Genomic DNA, 18,146 nt, shown 5'->3' on the forward strand with positions numbered 1-18,146 from the left:
AGTTGCTTGCAATATTACAACCCAATGTATAATTTCTGCCTCATCAACCCACAAATGTGACAACTACTTTCCTGTAGTTGATCTCAGGCGCACCCTAGATTCATCCCACTACCACGTCGTCATGAGAGGACTTCAGAAATTGGCATGACCCAGACTTGTATTCAAAGTCTGAATTATACTAAAATGAACAGAAATGGAGATGAAATTCTCTTGTGGTCCTCACATCACTGAATGCAGTCTGACAAACCTGTTTGATGTTAACCTGTTTTTGTTTTGTTTTGTTTTTGTCATGCCATTACAAGCCCACACAAGCTAAACAAAATTATATCATCACAATTCAGGGAGGGAATGGAACTTTGAACTGTTTTATCCAACGGACACATCGGAGAATCGATCCTAGGCTAGTTCGGCTCTCCTAGTGCTCCTTATTTTGTTTTATCCCACGATCGGACAGATCGTGGATTAAAACTACTCTCCTCTCCTCTTTAGCTCTATCTTGCTAGCCTAGCTTATCCGAGCTATGGCTAGCCCTCTGCCTTCGTCCTCCCGTCTTTTCTGCTCAGTGTGCTGTATGTATAGCGAGCACCCTGGCTCCTTCGTCGAGGACAGTAGTAGCTGTAGGAAGTGTAGCTTAGTCTCAGGGTTGGAGACCAGGGTTTCTGAGCTAGAAGCACGGCTCTGCACTCTAGAGACGAAAGCTAGTCCTAGCTATAGCCAGGTAGTGGCAGGTCGTGCTTGCAGTAGTAGGATTGCTAGCGCAGTAAGCCCCCCAGCGAGCCCCGTGCAGCCGGGGGAAATTAAGGAGGGATTTGTGACTGTACGGGGGAAGCGCAGTGGTAAACGCACAACCTTAGTGCACCAGCAGCTTCACGTCAGCAATAGGTTTGCCCCCCTCAGCGACACACCGGCTGAACCAGACACTCTCGTAATTGGAAGCTCCATAGTTAGAGACGTGAAGCACCCGGCGGTGTCTGTCAGGTGTTACCCAGGGGCCAGAGTCGGTGACATCGAAGGAAACCTCAGACTCTTAAAGCAGAGTAGGAAGAGGTTCCGCCGTATCGTGATTCACGCAGGCGGTAACGACGCCCGGCGGAGACAGTCTGAGGTGCTTAAATTAAACGTAGCCTCGGTGTGTGAACTTGCTAAGTCGATGGCGGACACCGTAGTTTTCTCTGGTCCTCTGCCTAATTTGGTCAATGATGAGATGTACTCTAGATTCTCATCATTTAACCGCTGGTTGTCTAGATGGTGCCCAGAAAACGATATAGTCTTTGTTGATAACTGGCACGCGTTTTGGGGCAAGCCCGGGCTCATGCGCCGAGACGGCATTCATCCGACTTGGGACGGTGCTGCTCTCTTAACTCGAAATTTGGCCGCCAAACTAAGTCTCCCAAAGTGACACTTGAGAGTGGGGGCCCGGGCGCAGTGTTGTAGTGTAAAACATAACACTGTTAGTAGTGACCACTCGCCTCTTTCCGAGCTGTCACAAATCCAAAATTCAGGACAGAAGATAGAGACTGTGTCCGTGCCTCGTATAGTGAACAGGGGAAAACCGAGTACTATAGGAACGAGACCAAAGAATTTAATACATATAGCCCCTGATAGCAGTGAAAATAAATTAGCTCTTAATAAATATATAAGATGCGGATTATTAAACATCAGGTCAATCTCGCCCAAATCTCTGTTAGTTAATGACTTAATTGGGGATTACATATTTTATATTCATATTTTGGCCCTGACTGAAACTTGGCTTCAGCAGGATGACTTTGTTAGACTTAATGAATCCACACCCCCAAGTCACGTGAATTTTCACACAGCTAGAAGCACGGGCCGTGGAGGGGGGGTGGCAGTAATATCACACTCTTGTTTAGGTATGAGCCCAAAAAGTAAAGCTAATTACATTTATAACTCCTTTGAAAGTCTAGCACTATCAATTATAGACGCTAACTGGAAGAACCAAAAACCAGTTCTGTTCATAGTGGTTTACCGTCCCCCTGGTCCCTACTCACAGTTTTTGTTAGATTTCTCTGACTTTTTATCTAGTATTTTGCTAAGCTGGGATAGAATTATAATTGTAGGGGATTTTAATATACATGTTGACGATGAAGGTGACTCCCTTGGTAAGGCCTTTAATGACCTACTAGATGGGACTGGCTTCATTCAAAATGTAAATAAACCAACTCATAGTCACAAGCACACCCTGGACTTGATTTTAACCTACGGTACTGAGATTAGTGATCTTAGTGTCCATCCCCACAACCCTGTACTGTCTGATCATTTTCTAATTACCTTTCGGTTTGTGCTTCAAGATAATCCACCACCAGTGATTAGAACTCAGATGAAAAGGACATTAGGTGATCACTCTGTTTCAGAGTATAAACAGATAATTCAGCCTATATTTGCCTCCATGTCATCTAATTATGAAGGAGTGATGTCCGGCCTTGCTGTTAATGACGAGTTTGTTGATCGTGTTCTGTTTACGTTTCGTACCACCCTAGATGTCGTCGCTCCCTCCAAATTAAAGTTTGTCAAGCCGAGACGAGCATCTCCCTGGTATAATGCTGAAACACGCTCTCTTAAACAATCGACACGTAAATTAGAAAGACTTTGGCGCCGTTCCAACACAGAGCACACCCTCTCTGCTTGGAAACACAGCTTAGTGACATATAAGCAGGCCTTGCGCACGGCTAAAACCAGATATTACTCATCCTTAATAGAGGAAAACAAAAATAATCCTAGGTTTCTGTTCAGCACTGTAGCAAGGCTGACAAACAGTCACACCTCAATAGAACCTTATATCCCAACCACCCTTAGCTGTGATGACTTCCTAAAATTTTTTAACAATAAAATCGCAACTATTAGAAATAAAATAAATGAATCACTTCCAATTATTAGGTCTGATAAAGTGCAGACAAAGAATTCGGAATCTCCTATAAACCCCTCTAAAATATTAAATAACTTTACCACTGTAGACCAAATTGATGTAACTTCAATTATAATGTCCTCCAAACCATCAACGTGCCTCCTTGACCCAATCCCAACCAAACTTTTTAAAGAGACCCTGCCTCTAACTATTGACACTATCTTAAATATAATAAATACCTCATTAGTTACTGGCTACGTGCCGCAGTCCTTTAAATATGCAGTTATTAAACCGCTCTTGAAAAAACCTACTCTTGATCCTGATATTCTGGCCAATTATAGACCTATTTCTAACTTACCATTTCTCTCCAAAGTCCTTGAAAGAGCGGTAATTAAACAGCTCTGTCAGCACCTACAGGACAATAGTTTATTTGAACAGTTCCAGTCTGGCTTTCGAGCTCATCATAGCACTGAAACCGCATTAGTTAAAGTAACTAATGACTTGTTACTTGCCGCTGACGTTGGATTAGTCTCGATCCTGGTTCTGCTGGACCTGAGCGCAGCCTTTGACACAATCGACCATAATATCTTATTGCAGAGATTAGAATGTGACATAGGCATTAGAGGAGCAGCCCTCTGCTGGTTTAAATCATATTTATCTAATAGGTACCAGTTTGTCAATGTAAACCAGCAATCATCATCGTACTCTAGAGTTAGTTATGGTGTGCCGCAAGGATCTGTCCTCGGGCCCATCTTGTTTACGCTGTATATGCTTCCTCTAGGTAACATAATCAGAAAACATAGCATTAACTTTCATTGTTACGCTGACGACACACAACTGTATTTATCAATTAAACCTGAGCAGGTCAGGCAAGTAGAAAAACTAAGCGCCTGCGTCCGAGATATAAATACCTGGATGAGCACTAACTATCTTCTACTTAACCCTGAAAAGACAGAAGTCCTTATAATAGGCTCGAAAAGTGTTAGAGACTCTTTATCTGCCCAGATAGTCACTCTGGACAATGTAAGTGTAGCCTCCAGCGCCACAGTTAAAAACCTAGGAATTTTATTTGACCCTGACTTATCGTTTAAAGCACACATTAAACAAACCTGTAGAACGGCTTTCTTTCACCTGCGCAACATCGCCAAAATTAGAAATATTTTATCTAAAAGCAATGCAGAAAAATTAATTCACGCGTTCGTTACATCGAGATTGGATTACTGTAACTCCCTACTTGCAGCTTGTCCTAAAAGCTCTCTAAAAGGTCTTCAGCTAGTCCAAAACGCAGCAGCAAGACTTTTAACAGGAACCAATAGAAGAGAGCACATCACCCCTGTGCTCCAGGCACTTCACTGGCTTCCAGTCGAGTTTAGAATTAAATTTAAAATACTCCTTCTTACATTTAAGACCATTAATGGGTTGGGGCCATCTTATCTCACCGATGCTCTGGTTCCATACCGCCCCAACAGAACACTCCGATCTCAGAATGCAGGTCTACTGGTAGTTCCCAGGGTTCATAAAAGTACTGTCGGAGCTAGAGCCTTTAGCCACCAAGCCCCTGTTTTATGGAATCAGCTTCCAGCTAGTATTAAAGAAGCCGAGACAGTTTGCACATTTAAGATTAGATTAAAAACGTTCCTATTCGACAAAGCTTATAGTTAGGCTAGTTGAAGTCGGAATAGACTCACAGTTTAAGTTGCACTAGAAGCTATAATGCTGGGGGGCAGTACAGCCGCTGAGTTCTATCTCCTTTTCTTACTCTACCTACCACTTGTCTTACTTTATTTCTATTTTCCAATGTTAATATCTAGTTGTCTAGTCTCTTCATCACTAGTCACCCGGTGTCCCCTTTCCCCCCTCCCCTCTGGGGAGGGGCTATTTTTCAGCTGCAGCCTCCTGACTGTCCGGACCCCTGGCTGGATAGACGTCCTCGCTGCTACCCCCGTCTCATCTGACTAGAGCAGGGGTCCCCAACCTATTCCACTAAGGCACACTGTGGGTGCAGGATTTCATTCTTACCAAACAAGATGACAACACTTTTTCCCCAATCTGGTGTTTTACAAGTGCAATCAGTTGATTGCAGTCAGGTGTGGCTTGTTTTAGCAGAAGCCTCATTGGTTCAACTGTCTCTGCTGGATCGGCTGGAACAAAAACCAGGACCCACAGTGTGCCTTGAGGACTGGGTTGAAAACCCCTGGACTAGAGGGACCTCTTCTTGCTCCTTTACTCCACTGTATTTTTACGGACTATAATTTCGCTTGCTAATTTCCATTAGCCGTTCTGGGGTTCCTGTCTATCCGTCCTGGGAGTGGATCTCTCCTGACTGTGGTACTCCCCAAGGTTTCTCATTTTTCTCCCAATTGACTCTGGAGTTTTTGGAGTTTTTCCTTGCCGGCATGGAGGGTCTTAAGGATAGGGGATACCCAGGACTTGAACTGTATCTATTCATCTTTGTTGCTTCATTTCTAATTGTGTATCATATTGCCTCTGTAAAGTCCTTTGAGACCTCTGTTGTGATTGAGGGCTATACAAATAAAATTGAATTGAATTGAATTGAACTATGTACCATGGGTGTCCCCAGACAAATTTCACTAGGGCACCTGCCCCAGTATTGATTTGCAGTGCTCCAGTACAAATTTCACCGGTAAATAGATAGATAAATAAATAAATAGATAAAATACATTGGAGTTTTAAGTCTACATAGCATACTCTACCAAATGTGCCTATTTAATATGGTCATAACGCTCTTTTGACTCCATATACACAATCTGCACAAGGCTCCTTATTATAGCAATTTATGCACATAACTTTGGATGTGATAGGCATATGAGTTGATACTTCCGCTAAGCACTTTCGGGAGATATGCTGCGTTCTCGTGTACCAATAAGATCTGAGTTCTCAAGTTGGAAAATCATTCTGATGTGTTGTAGAGTCGTAAATTGGGATAAAAACATAGTTGAAAGAAGGGCAGAGAAGGGCAGCCTATTTTAATGCTCCAATAATACATCACAAGTTAAGTGACTGTTTGGCGCTTTATATAGACACCATGTAAGAGAGAATCATTTTTTTCGATTACTCCAACAACACATGAATGCAGGATCAATATTACGGTGTGTCTGCCTATCATACAGTGAACGGTGCGAATGACATCCCACCTGCTTTACAGGTTAGTGCCAGATACACTGCTCATCCTTGTTGTCCATTTTTACCTCTGTGTTGATGTTTGTTTGGTCGCCTTTTCTCATGAATTGTGAATTTAAATGGTTCAACTTTATTAGCGATGAATATAATTACAAATGCGATTTGAGCAGAGGCTCTCACTCAAGAGCTTTGTCTAATATTGTGTTATTATGATATCTGATATTTGAACTATATTTTAAAACTGATGCTATTTATTGTTATTTGTTTAAATGACCAAAATGAATAGAATCGAGCCTAATGAATTAATTTGGGATACAACCTCTAACAACTTTGTGTATGTGAACTTATCATAATTTCCAGTTATTTTACAGGCAATTACTTTTTTATTTGTTACTGCAGTCTCTGTAATCTATAACAAGATATATTATTTTTTAATTTCTATTTGACTCAAACATCATTAATTTTGCAAACGGATATTAGCTCGCAGCAAGGATAAATCAGCAAGGAGGAATGAGAGAGGTTAGCTAGGTAACCCACCTTGGCAACATAAACCACTTTTAAAACCTACCACTTGAAAAACAGTATTTTATTGCATAGCACTTACACTGATATATCTCAATTTCTGTGTAGACAAAGTAGAGCAGCAGAGTGCAGGAATAGGTTAAGGAAAGATGGAAGATGATGAGCATGAGCAGAGTTGAATTGACTATCAACAATTGATGTCCCACTTTTGATTTTGAATAATTTTGAATGTCCCTTTTTTTTTTTTTTTTTGAAACGTGTACAGTGATCGCTTGTTTTTTGGGTCAATTAGGACCCGGACAAGCCGCGATAAGTGAAAAACTGCGAATTAGCGCACCTCCTCCAACCCCCCCCCCTTTTTTTTTTTTTTTTGTGCGTGTTAAATCTATTCAGATTTAGCATTGGAAAGACATAAATATTATACTTATTTTTCCCCTTTTTTCCCAAAGTAGAATTAAAAAAATATATATGTACATACTGTACACAGTATATACTGTATATGTTTTAATAAATAGTTTTAGGTGGCACGTCCACCTCACAGTTCTAAGACCAAGGGTTCACTCCCAGGCTCTGGCCTTCCTTTCTGGAGTTTGCATGTTCTCCCCTTGTCTGTGTGGGTTTTCTCCGGGGACTCAGGTTTTCTCCTACATCCCAAAAACATGGATGGTAGGTAGATTGAACACTCTAGATTGCCCACAGGTATGAGTGTGTGCGTGAATGGTTGTATGTCTCATTGTGCCCTGCGACTGGCTTTATTAAATGCTTCATAGTGAGTCTACTCAAATCCTCTAAAGCTGCTCACTTACACACAATGAGTTGCCACAGCAACAATTTAACAAGTTAAACGATGATCCGATGCATGCGGCACTTTTGAAGTCTGTGACTCTGGCAAGATCAAACACAAACACCTGTCAACATTGTTAACTTTAATAAACAACTACAGTGCATTCACTGCCTGACCGACATGGAGAGAGAGGGAGGGAGCAAGAGTGAGACTATGCGATCGGTTCGGGACAGCTCATCTGTATTATCATTACATTTTTTTAATTAAAAAAAAATCCGCGAAGGACTGAGGGCGCAAAGTTTGAAGCGCAAAGTAGCGAGGGATGTCTGTATTTTGGTTTGATTAGATATAGTTTAAAGCGCTATTTCTGACGTTTTGTGATTAATAAGTGCTAAAAGAAAATGCCAGTGACACGCTGTGCCCCAGTATTGTATTAGGTCTAGTGATGCCCCTGCCATGTACGGGTTCAGTTTTATGTTGCAGCACGTCACTTGATCAGATCAGTTAATGTGCTCTTGCATTGTCATATTTTTTGTGGCGGTCCATTCATCTGGGTTTGGCCTCATACATGTAGGAGAATATGTACTATGAATCTAGAGAATTGAACAGAGTGAGATTACATGTGCAAATTAAACTAAATAGTGAACATTTAAAATACAAAGCAAAAGGCAAAAGCAGCACTGAGTGAGCCTGAGCAATCCGTCCTTTGATTATTTACAGTCAAAAGTATGACCTGAACTGTGTAAAAATCAGATTAATTCTGCGAGGACAACTCTGATGCTGGAAAAGCAGGTCGTCACTGCTCAAACATAACCGCATGATGCCATGTCCTCATTTGCATATGAATCCAACTGCTCCACAATTTAAGGCTAAAATGGAGACAGAGCTCAGCAGCAGTTCCCTCCTCTCCAAAAGCTCAGACTGAAACATTGTGATCATTTTTATCTGGTTTAGACATGTACATTTTAAATGGATGCACTTTGGTGAAACAAATCTGCTGCTGTCTAAGTGAAAACAAAATTACCCTTTTAATCCGTTGGCATCAGTGTTGCCCCCTGCTTTTAAAAGGGAACACATTTTACCTGGCCGATCACAAATAGATACAACATCACAATGTAATAGCATAACATGTTGATTTCCAGCCCTGTGTACTGCAAAAATTCTTGTGTTAGAGTGAGAGTAGGATTTTGACATGTGTGTATTGTACAGTGGTACGTCGACATATGAACGCATCGACGTATAATCCTTTCGACATCTGACGTAAAATTTGACACATCATTTGTCTCGACTTATGCCGACATGCTCGAAATGTGACGATTTATGACAGCGTCGAAATTCCATTGTTTCCCTCGCAAGACGGACGCGCAGTGAATTTTCTTTTGAGAGAAACAAAAAAATTCAAGAAGGTAAGGGGCATAAAAGTTGTACACAGAATTTGTCAAAAACCTAAGGTTCCCCCCAAATTCACCAAAAACTTTCCCTGTCGTTTCTAATGGGATGCCATTACCGTGTATGATGTTCCACTCATTTCTAATGGCCAAAATTTCCATTTTCAACGGGAGAAAAACTTGGTGGTTATGAGTTTTAACCAAAAATATATCATTACAGCTCATTGACATTAAACTTTTGCCCAAGTAAGTCGATGCCATTGATAGCCATGCACGTCCAAATAAGGGAGTGCCAAAAAAATCAATTATTAGATGCATCGCAATTCGACATGTGATGATTCGATTATGATTAATAAATGTTCAAAAACGATGATTTTCCCTAATAACTTTATGACAGCCGCGAGTAGCGGAACAAAATTCAACGAATTCGTCTGCCGTCCAGACACCTATAACGGACGCACGCACAACGTTATGATGGATGCTGCTGGTTACTGAGCGAGAGATTAACTCCTTTTCAAAAGACTCAAAAATAAATTTGTGTATGAGACTGGCAGGGACCCGGCTGTTACAGATTTTCTCGAATATCAGAACACATTTCAGGAAACTGCCCTCTGTTTTCTCTAAACTCTAAACACAAAACACTTTTCTCAAGCTAGCTCCACAAAAACTCGCATTCTCTTTGCAAAACAAAACTTACACTCCAAAACCCAAACTTTCAATCACAAAACCCAAACTTTCACCTCAAAACTGTTGCTCCAATGGCCAAGACCAAACTTTGACAACAAAATGGTCCTCACAGCTTGCAAAAATGTAAACACTATTGGATATCTATTGCACACTTCAATAAAAATTGAAAACACAATGTTCAGGGTGTGATGTTCTAAGTACCCCAACATCTGTATAGTAATCAATAGTAAGTCACAGGTTATTTTTAGGGGAATTGAACCCCATTTACTGATGACAACCTGTACACCTTTACACCAACTATCGGTCAAAACATTGCCATTGATTGAACATTTTATGTGTTTGTAACAACATATTTTAGAACAAGAGAACAATTGTGGTTTATTAGAGCCTACATGTCTTTAACATTGAGGATTCCTTGAAATAAATATCGAGATAACAACAACAAAAGCTTAACATAGTTATTTGGGATGTTACAATCGTTGCTCAATTGCGCACACATCACTTGGAAAATAACAAATAGAAACATGGTGTGGCATTGCGTATATTTCCTGGAAGTGGATACTGCAACCAGGGGGCCATGTGCATAACAGTGGCCGAGAAAGGTTAAGCCTCTTAGGGTGTCTTGCTCTCCTGGAAGTGGCGACAACTTAACAGGCGAAAAAGTCATAAAATTCAACTTAGGGTGCCAAGCAGTTCAATTTCGTGGTTTCATTTTCTCCTGCGCATTTTTTTTATATATACAGTACTCCTGTTCACTTGGCATCGAGTTGGGAGGGGCCAGCCCCACTGCTGGCTGAGCAGAGACTTAACGCGAGAGGCGTGGTCTGTAACGCTCATCTCCATTCAATAAACAACAGTGTTGGGAGTAATGCCGTTATAAATAACGCCGTTACGTAACGGCGTTATTTTTTCAGTAGCGGGGTAATCTAACTAATTACTTTTTCCGCCGTTACAACGCCGTTACCGTTACTGACGGTCAAAAGTGGTGCGTTACTTACTCTGAATAAATTGAAGAAACTACCAGCCGTGTCAAGTCGACTCTCTGCTCTGTTGATTTGTCATCCAAGACTTGGGGTGCGTTCAGGTTCGAGAATAGCGCACGTACTTCTGACTCCAAGCTGTTGGTCCCTGCTCATTCAATTACACAATGCTTTCCAAAGTTTGGTAACATTTCTCTGTTTGCTACACCTGATGCTAGCCTCGTTCCCATCTCCCACTGTCAGCCAGCAATAATTCTGCTTCCATCTTGAGGACGGCAGACGCTTTGAAGGTGACGTGAATTGTCGGGAAACGAGCCTACCTAAATGCAGCCCCTCGAGAGATGCGATGGAAGTGATTTTGATTGGCTGAGGGTTAGAGTCATGTGTCGTAGTAAGCCAATCAGAGCCGGTGATTTCACAAGCAAACCGGAACAGCACTTGCGGAAAACACACACACGCAAAACAGATGCACAGGGTCGGGATGGCAGAGCATTCAGAAGAAAAATTGTCCTTTAGGAGGTGGAGATATAGACACTATTTCATGTTTGTCGAAATTAAAGGAAAGAACCTGCATGTAATGTGTAATTTATGTCCCGGGGCAAAGCTTTTGTCGACATCTGTGGTAAGCAATTCAAATCTGCTGAAGCACCTAACAAGTTAACTACCTGTCTGTTTTTCTCTATTCCACTGACTCGAATACTGCTCAGAAAATTTCAAATTCTTTGACATACAAGAAGTTATTTTTAAAGTAACGGAAATAGTTACTTTCCCTGGTAACTAGTTACTTTTACTATAGAGTAATTCAGTTACTAACTCAGTTACTTTTTGGAAAAAGTAGTGAGTAATGTAACTAATTACTTTTTTAAAGTAACGTGCCCAACACTGCTAAACAATGGGAGGACCACCAATGAGCAATGAATTGAAGCATATTATTGCGCCATACGTTTGAAGTATCCAAAATCAATGGGTGAATGGACCATCTGCTCATTACAGGTTGTTCACGTTGTTACCAATCTGCACTTTTGGTAAGTGGTGCTCTCAACTCCGAACCGTAGTGGGGAGTTGATCGGCGATTTCTGTGGCTCGTTCGTCGTTCCTACTTCCGGTTATACTTCGGGGAGGGGCGGAGTGTATGAAAACACCGGGACACGTCGGATGGCTTTTGCATGGAGACTTTATTAACAAAAACAAAAACAGCCTGGGACACGGGCACTTAATATTGCGCTCCCGCGTATTGCGCGCAACTGTCTCTCAAGACTGGCCTCTCTCTATTTCTCTCTCTTCTTCGCTCATCCACTTCTTTGTCTACGCTAAATTGGCAATGACGGTCATATTGAAAAGGACAGCGGCCCATTGGGGATGCCGGTAACAATGTCAAGCAAGCCGGCCAATTCCACATTTAAGATGACGGGTTGGCGGAGAGCCAGATGCACTCATCAAAAGAGCCAGATATGGCTCGCGAGATATAGGTTCCCGAACCCTGCCCTAATGGGTTAACCTGCAAAAGCAAAGCTTCCATCGCAATTTCTCCAGAAATTGCTAGTTAGGGCCCAAGCACTATGGTGCGAGGGCCCTATTGTAATGTAAAGGATTATTCTTTTTTCAGGGCAAATGAAAATGGCCAATCTGGAGGCCTGAATATGCTTGAAAACTTACCAAAATTTGCACATACATGCGGGTTTGCGTACATTTTGATAATTTTGCAACCTTGCGAAAAAATAACAAATCGGCTCAGTGGCGCTCTCTTAAATTTTTCAAAAAGGCCTCTCCTAATAGTTTTTTTCAATGTAGAGCGATGAAATTTGGGGAGTCGATACCTTATGCAAAAGTGCTCCAAAAAGTCTCTTGCAACCATATTCCAAATCCAACAAATTGGGTATTTTGGATTCAATGTGAATATTTTATCGATTAACAGGGTGCACATTTGAGACTGTGTTGCCTAGGGAGTTAGTTGGATCATCTTCAAAATTGCTGAGACTGTTCAGGAGACATACGAGATCTGAAGTTTCAAAATGGTGAGTTTTCATTCATGGGCCTGACCTGGGTCGGATGCCAAAGTCGGCCATTTATTGGAAAAACACCAAATTCATAAAATGACTAATAACTCCCTGATACAATGTTCAATCTTTTTCATATCTGGCATGTATGTAAGGTATCCCAGCCTGAACACGACTGAATTGAAATATTACCAACTGGGCGTGGTGCCCCCAGAGGGAGTAGGAAATGCCCTTTTTTTTAGAAAACGGGCTCCTCTTCCAAGAGAAAAAAAGTCAATTGAGCTCAAACCTGCATCAGGGGAGCCTTAAGCCATGTGTTCAGGTGCCTGATGAAAAATACTGAGGTTTGGTTAAAGCAGAAGGGTCCAAACAGGAAATTGAAAAGACTGTTGTCATTTTGTCTCACCACAAATTTTGAACAGTCCAAACTTGGCCGATTAAAACATATCTGCGTCAAACTCTCCGTGCTTGGTGAGAGTCGTACCCTAAAGGGTTCTGTAGGGGGTATTTGCTGCAACTCTGCAGCGCCAACTAGTAGCAACATTAAGTCACTTATTTTACTTATACTGTACATGTCTAGTTCTTTTCACGTTGGACATTGTAGTTACCAGACCTTTTGTAATACTACATTTTAAGGCCTATGTCCACATGTCTTGGTCTATGCCATGACGACCCTTTGTTCGACATTAATTTTTTTTTTTTTTCTTGGACTTAGACAGTTTACAGAGTCACGAAATTTGTCACACTTGGTTGAATTGGCCCAATTAGAAGATTTGTTTTGGTTTTGAATAAGGGCGTGGCTGCACAGCTCAGTAGCTCCTCCTTTTTTGTAGGAACCTCTTGAATAGGTTTTTTTTCCCCTAGGTGTGTGATTGCATTTTTAACCCCCCAGAAAAGAGGCAAGTTTCCAGCAAAATAGGTTGTCATGAGATGATGAGAGGGGGACAATCTGGCACCACCCTGACCTGCGTGCCGTCTGTGTTGCGTGACGTCTGAGGTGCGCCAAACTGCGAGGGCCCGTTCAATCCTGCTTGCAGGCCTACAGTAGTTATTTTTATTATTGTAACATCGGCAGCTCCGTCAGGTTTTTAATCATTTCAGAACTTGTGCGATACAACATTACTACTGTCCGCAGTACCTGATGCCAACAACATGAAAAAAAGTAAAAACTTCCCGCTCTACAGCACCTCTCTCATAATATTTCAACTAATTCTGCTCATTCAGAAATGTGTTTTGCCTCAAAATTGCTCGCACAACTCATCAAGTTGTTAGTGTTAACTAGATGTGTTGCAAATACTCAAAATAACAACTTACTAATGAAAACTTGAAAATTGAGAAGTGTTTATTTAAAAAATTAAGTTAGCATGGAAATTGTATTTTATTTTACAGTGTACTGTACTGTAAATGAGGAAATAATTCTTACCGAATTGTCATTTGCGTCCATTTGTTATTGTTGATGGTCTGACTGGCGGCCACGTTGAGAACATGTTTACCACCACATCCAAGCTCAGCAACGGGATTTCCATCTTGAAGGAACACGTGAAGGAAGGTGCCACCAAATGTCTGCTCCTCAGCTAAAAAGGTTGGGATATAATATTTATTATAAATATGACATTTGTTTGTTTATTATAATGCCTCAGATATAGGTATAGATGAGACTGCTCTCAAATGCTACTTTCTATCTAGCTTTGCCAGATTGTTAAGAAAGTTGAGGTTCACAACAGAAGCATTTTCAGAAATATCAAGGTTGTATTCATTTTTATAGTTGTTTTCACTATGTATGACCTAAAGACAGCGATTCATGAAAGACATCCCAGGAATCTGACTGAACTACAGCAGCTTTGTAGAGAAGAATTACCGTAAGTTTTGCACTATAAGGTGCACCTGACTATAAGCCGCCACCCACCAAATTTGACACAAAAACGACATTTGTTCATAGATAAGCCACGCCGGACTATAAGCTGCAGCTGTCCTTACTGTACTATGGGATATTTACACCAAAAGATATTAACCGATAACACTTCATTTGACAGCGGCATCATACGACTGTCATAAGACCAAATGAACCACCATGAAGCTTTAAACCAATTGTCGCAAACTTCATTGCTTCAAGAAGCTTCATTCGGCCATCACTGCACCCTTGATGGAGAAAGTCAACCTCTGCTGCCACCTGCTGTCAACACTGTAGTTGTCCAGCATGCCTCTTGGCATGCATTGCAGCGCTACAGATGTAAATAACAACCAAAATTCATGTTCTGTGCTAATTATTTCTTCAGTTACTGTTCCACTTGATTCATTGATTGCTAGTTATGGAATTTGGTAACACTTTATTTGACATTGGCACTATAAGACTACCATTAGACAATCATAATTATGACTTGAGACTGTCATGAGCATTAACAAATGCTTATAACAGATGTCATTTAATGTTATCTGGTAAATTATCTCACTTTTCAATGGACGTAAAATCCTGTAGGACATAAATGGAGTTACTGACACAATTTGCTGGATGACACGTAATGAAATTAGCATTCAGTAATACCCATGATAGTGTCATGTCATAATTGTGACGGTCTTATGACAGTCTTATGACGCCACTGTCAAATAATGTGTTGCCTATTAACCCAAATTAATCAACAAATAAGACGCACCGGACTATAAGCCGCAAAATTACATTAGTCCTGATCGATGTGCCAGACTGATCTGCAGCTACAAGAAGCATCTGGTTGAAGTTATTGCTGCCAAAGAGGGGGGCACAAAATATTAAATATGATGGTTCACTTACTTATGTTTCCCCCTTCTATCATTGTTTGCATGCTATCCTTATTAAAATATGAAAACTTATAAATATTTGGGTGGTTTTAGTTAAAGCAAAAACTGTTTTTTCATTTGTGTGGTTTTGCATTTGTGCGATTTTGAAAAAGATCAGATCACATTTGATGGTGTTTTATGCAGAAATGTGAGAAATTCCAAAAGGTTCAGATACTTTTTTATACCACTGTAGAACCTTTTGAGGAATATACAGTCGTACCTCTGCATACGAAGTTAATTCATTCCAGGACCTTGTTTGTAAGTCAAAATTGTCGTATGTCGAGCAGGATTTTCCCATTAGAATACATTATAATTCCGTTACATCGTTCCACAGCCAAAAAACCTACACTAAATCCTGAATAAATACTGCTGTTACTATTGCAAATAGCAATTACAAAGAGCAAGACAAATACATTATTAATTAAAGATCATAATAAAAATAATATAATAATAGTAATAATAATAATAACTAGGCCTGCAAGCAGGACTGAACGGGCCCTCGCAATCTAGCGCAACTCGGACGTCACGCAACTCGGACTGTGTGCAGGTCAGGGTGGTGGCAGATCCTCCTCTCTAATCATCTCATTAGAACCTAACATGCTCGAAAGTCGCCTATTTACATTCCCACACCCAAGAGATAAAAACCCCTATTGGAGAGAGTACTACAAAAAAGGAGCCACTACTGAGCTGTGCAGCCAAGCCCTTATTCAAAACCAAAATTAATCTTCTAACTGGGCCAATTCGACCAAGTGTGCCAACTATTGTGGCTCTATAAGCTCCCTGAGTCTCTGAAAAAAAATATTTCCTTTAAATGGCGAACAAAGGGTCGTCACGGCAACAGACAGAGACACGTGGACATGGGCCGTAAAAAAGTATTTTAATAGGTCTTGAAACTACAATGACCAACATGAAAAGAACTGGACGTTTTGGAAAAACAAGTGACTTTCTATCGCCACTAGTTGGCGCTGTAGGGTTGATGCAAATGACCCCTACAAGGCCCTTCAGGGTATGACTCTCAACAAGCACGGGAAGTTTGGCGCAGATATCTTGTATATCTGCCGAGTTATGACTGTTCAAAGTTTTTGGAGAGAAAAATTGTTGACAGTCATTTTCACTTTCCTGTTTGGACCCCTCCGCTTCAACGAAACTTCAATATTTTTCATCAGGCACCTGAAGACAGGTCTTAAGGTTTCCCTTATGCAGGTTTGAGGTAGATTGATTTTTTCCCTTTAGAGGAGGAGTGTGTCCCGTAAAAAAGGGCATTTCCTGTTCCCACTAGGAGGCGCCAGGCACAAATGGTAAATTTTCAATTCAGTCCTGCTCAGGCTGGTATACCTCACACACATGCCAGATTTAAAATAGATTGAACGTTGTATGAGGGAGTTATCAGTCATTTTCCGAATTCGGTGTTTTGGCGAAAAAATGGAAGAATTTGGCGCCCCGCCCAGGTCAGGCCCGTGAATGAAAACACACCATTTTTATAACTTAAGATTTCATATGCCTCATGAACAGTCTCACCAATTTTGAGATTGATCAAACTAATTCCCTAGGTGCCAAGGTGTAAAATGTGCACACTGTAAATCGATAAAAAGTTCACATTCAATCCAAATTACCCGATTTCCTGTAGGATTTGGAATGTGTGTGCAAGAGACTTTTTGGAGAAGTTTTGCACAAAGTTTTGACTCTCCAAATTTCATCACTCTATGTTACAAAAACCTAAATGGAGAGGCCTTTTTGAAAATTTCAAGGGGGCGCCACTGAGCCATTTTATTAAATTGTTTCGTAACGTTGCAAGATTATCGAACGTTATCCAAAGCCGCATGTATGTGCAAATTTTGGTGAGTTTTTATGCATATTCAAGCCTCCAAATGTAAACTCTTACTGTGAACCCATGAAAATTTCACATTCGATCCAAAATACCCGATTTCCTGTTGGATTTGGAATATGGGTGCAAGAGACTTTTTGGAGCAGTTTTGCATAAGGTATCTACTCCCCAAATTTCCTTGCTCTATGTTGAAAAAATCCAATAGGAAAGGCCTTTTTTAAAACTTCTTTCTGTCGCCACTAGTTGGCACTGTAGAGTTGATGCAAATGACCCCTACAAGAACCTTCAGGGTATGACTCTCAACAAACACGGAAAGTTTGGCGCAGATATGTTGCATATCTGCCGAGTTATGACTGTTCAAAGTTTTTGGCGAGACAAATTGTTGACGGTCATTTTCACTTCCAGTTTGGACCTCTCCGCTTCAACGAAACCTCAATATTTTTCATCAGGGACCTGAACACATGTCTTGAGGCTCCCCTGAAACAGGTTTGAGGTCAATAGATTTTTTTCCCTTGGAGGAGGAGCCTGTCTCGTAAAGAAGGCCATTTCCTGTTCCCACTAGGGGGCGCCAGGCCTAATGGGTAATATTTCAATGCAGTCGTGTTCAGGCTGGGATATCTCATATACATGCTAGAAATGAAAAAGATTGAACGTTGTATCACGGAGTTTTTAATCATTTTCTGAATTTGGTATTTTGCCCAAAAATGGCCGACTTTGGGACCACGCCCAGGCCAGACCCTTGAATGAAAACACACCATTTTGAAAACTTAAGATCTCATAGGTCTCCTGAATAGTCTGACCAATTTTGAAGACGATCCAACTTTATCCTTCAGCGACAAGGTCTCAAATGTAAATCGATAAAATTTCGCATTTGACCCAAAATTTCCGGCTTCCTGTTGGGTTTGGAATATGGGTGCAAGAGACTTTTTGGAGCAGTTTTGTACAATGTATCGACTCACTAAATTTCATTGTTCTACGTTGAAAAAACCTAATGGGAGAGGCCTTTTTGAAAATTTCAAGGGGGCGCCACTGAGCCATTTTGTTAATTTTTTTTATAGATTATCAAAATTTACGCAAAGTTGAATGTATGTGCAAATTTTGGTGAGTTTTCATGCATGTTCAAGCCTCCAAACGTAAACTCCAACTGT

At 40.9% G+C, this 18,146-nt stretch overlaps 1 protein-coding gene across 1 annotated transcript in view; it reads right to left on the reverse strand.

Annotated features, from left to right (window-relative positions):
* eys (eyes shut homolog) overlaps positions 1 to 18,146 on the reverse strand; it is a 522,745-nt gene that overhangs the window by 169,073 nt on the left and 335,526 nt on the right. Inside the window, exon 41 of the mRNA XM_057847548.1 lies at positions 13,786 to 13,936. Within this exon, the coding sequence (XP_057703531.1) occupies positions 13,786 to 13,936 (151 nt within the window). The remainder of the gene's footprint in view (positions 1 to 13,785; positions 13,937 to 18,146) is intronic.

The sequence above is a fragment of the Corythoichthys intestinalis genome, chromosome 10 (genome assembly GCF_030265065.1).
Source record: "Corythoichthys intestinalis isolate RoL2023-P3 chromosome 10, ASM3026506v1, whole genome shotgun sequence".
NCBI classification, from domain to species: Eukaryota; Metazoa; Chordata; class Actinopteri; order Syngnathiformes; family Syngnathidae; genus Corythoichthys; species Corythoichthys intestinalis.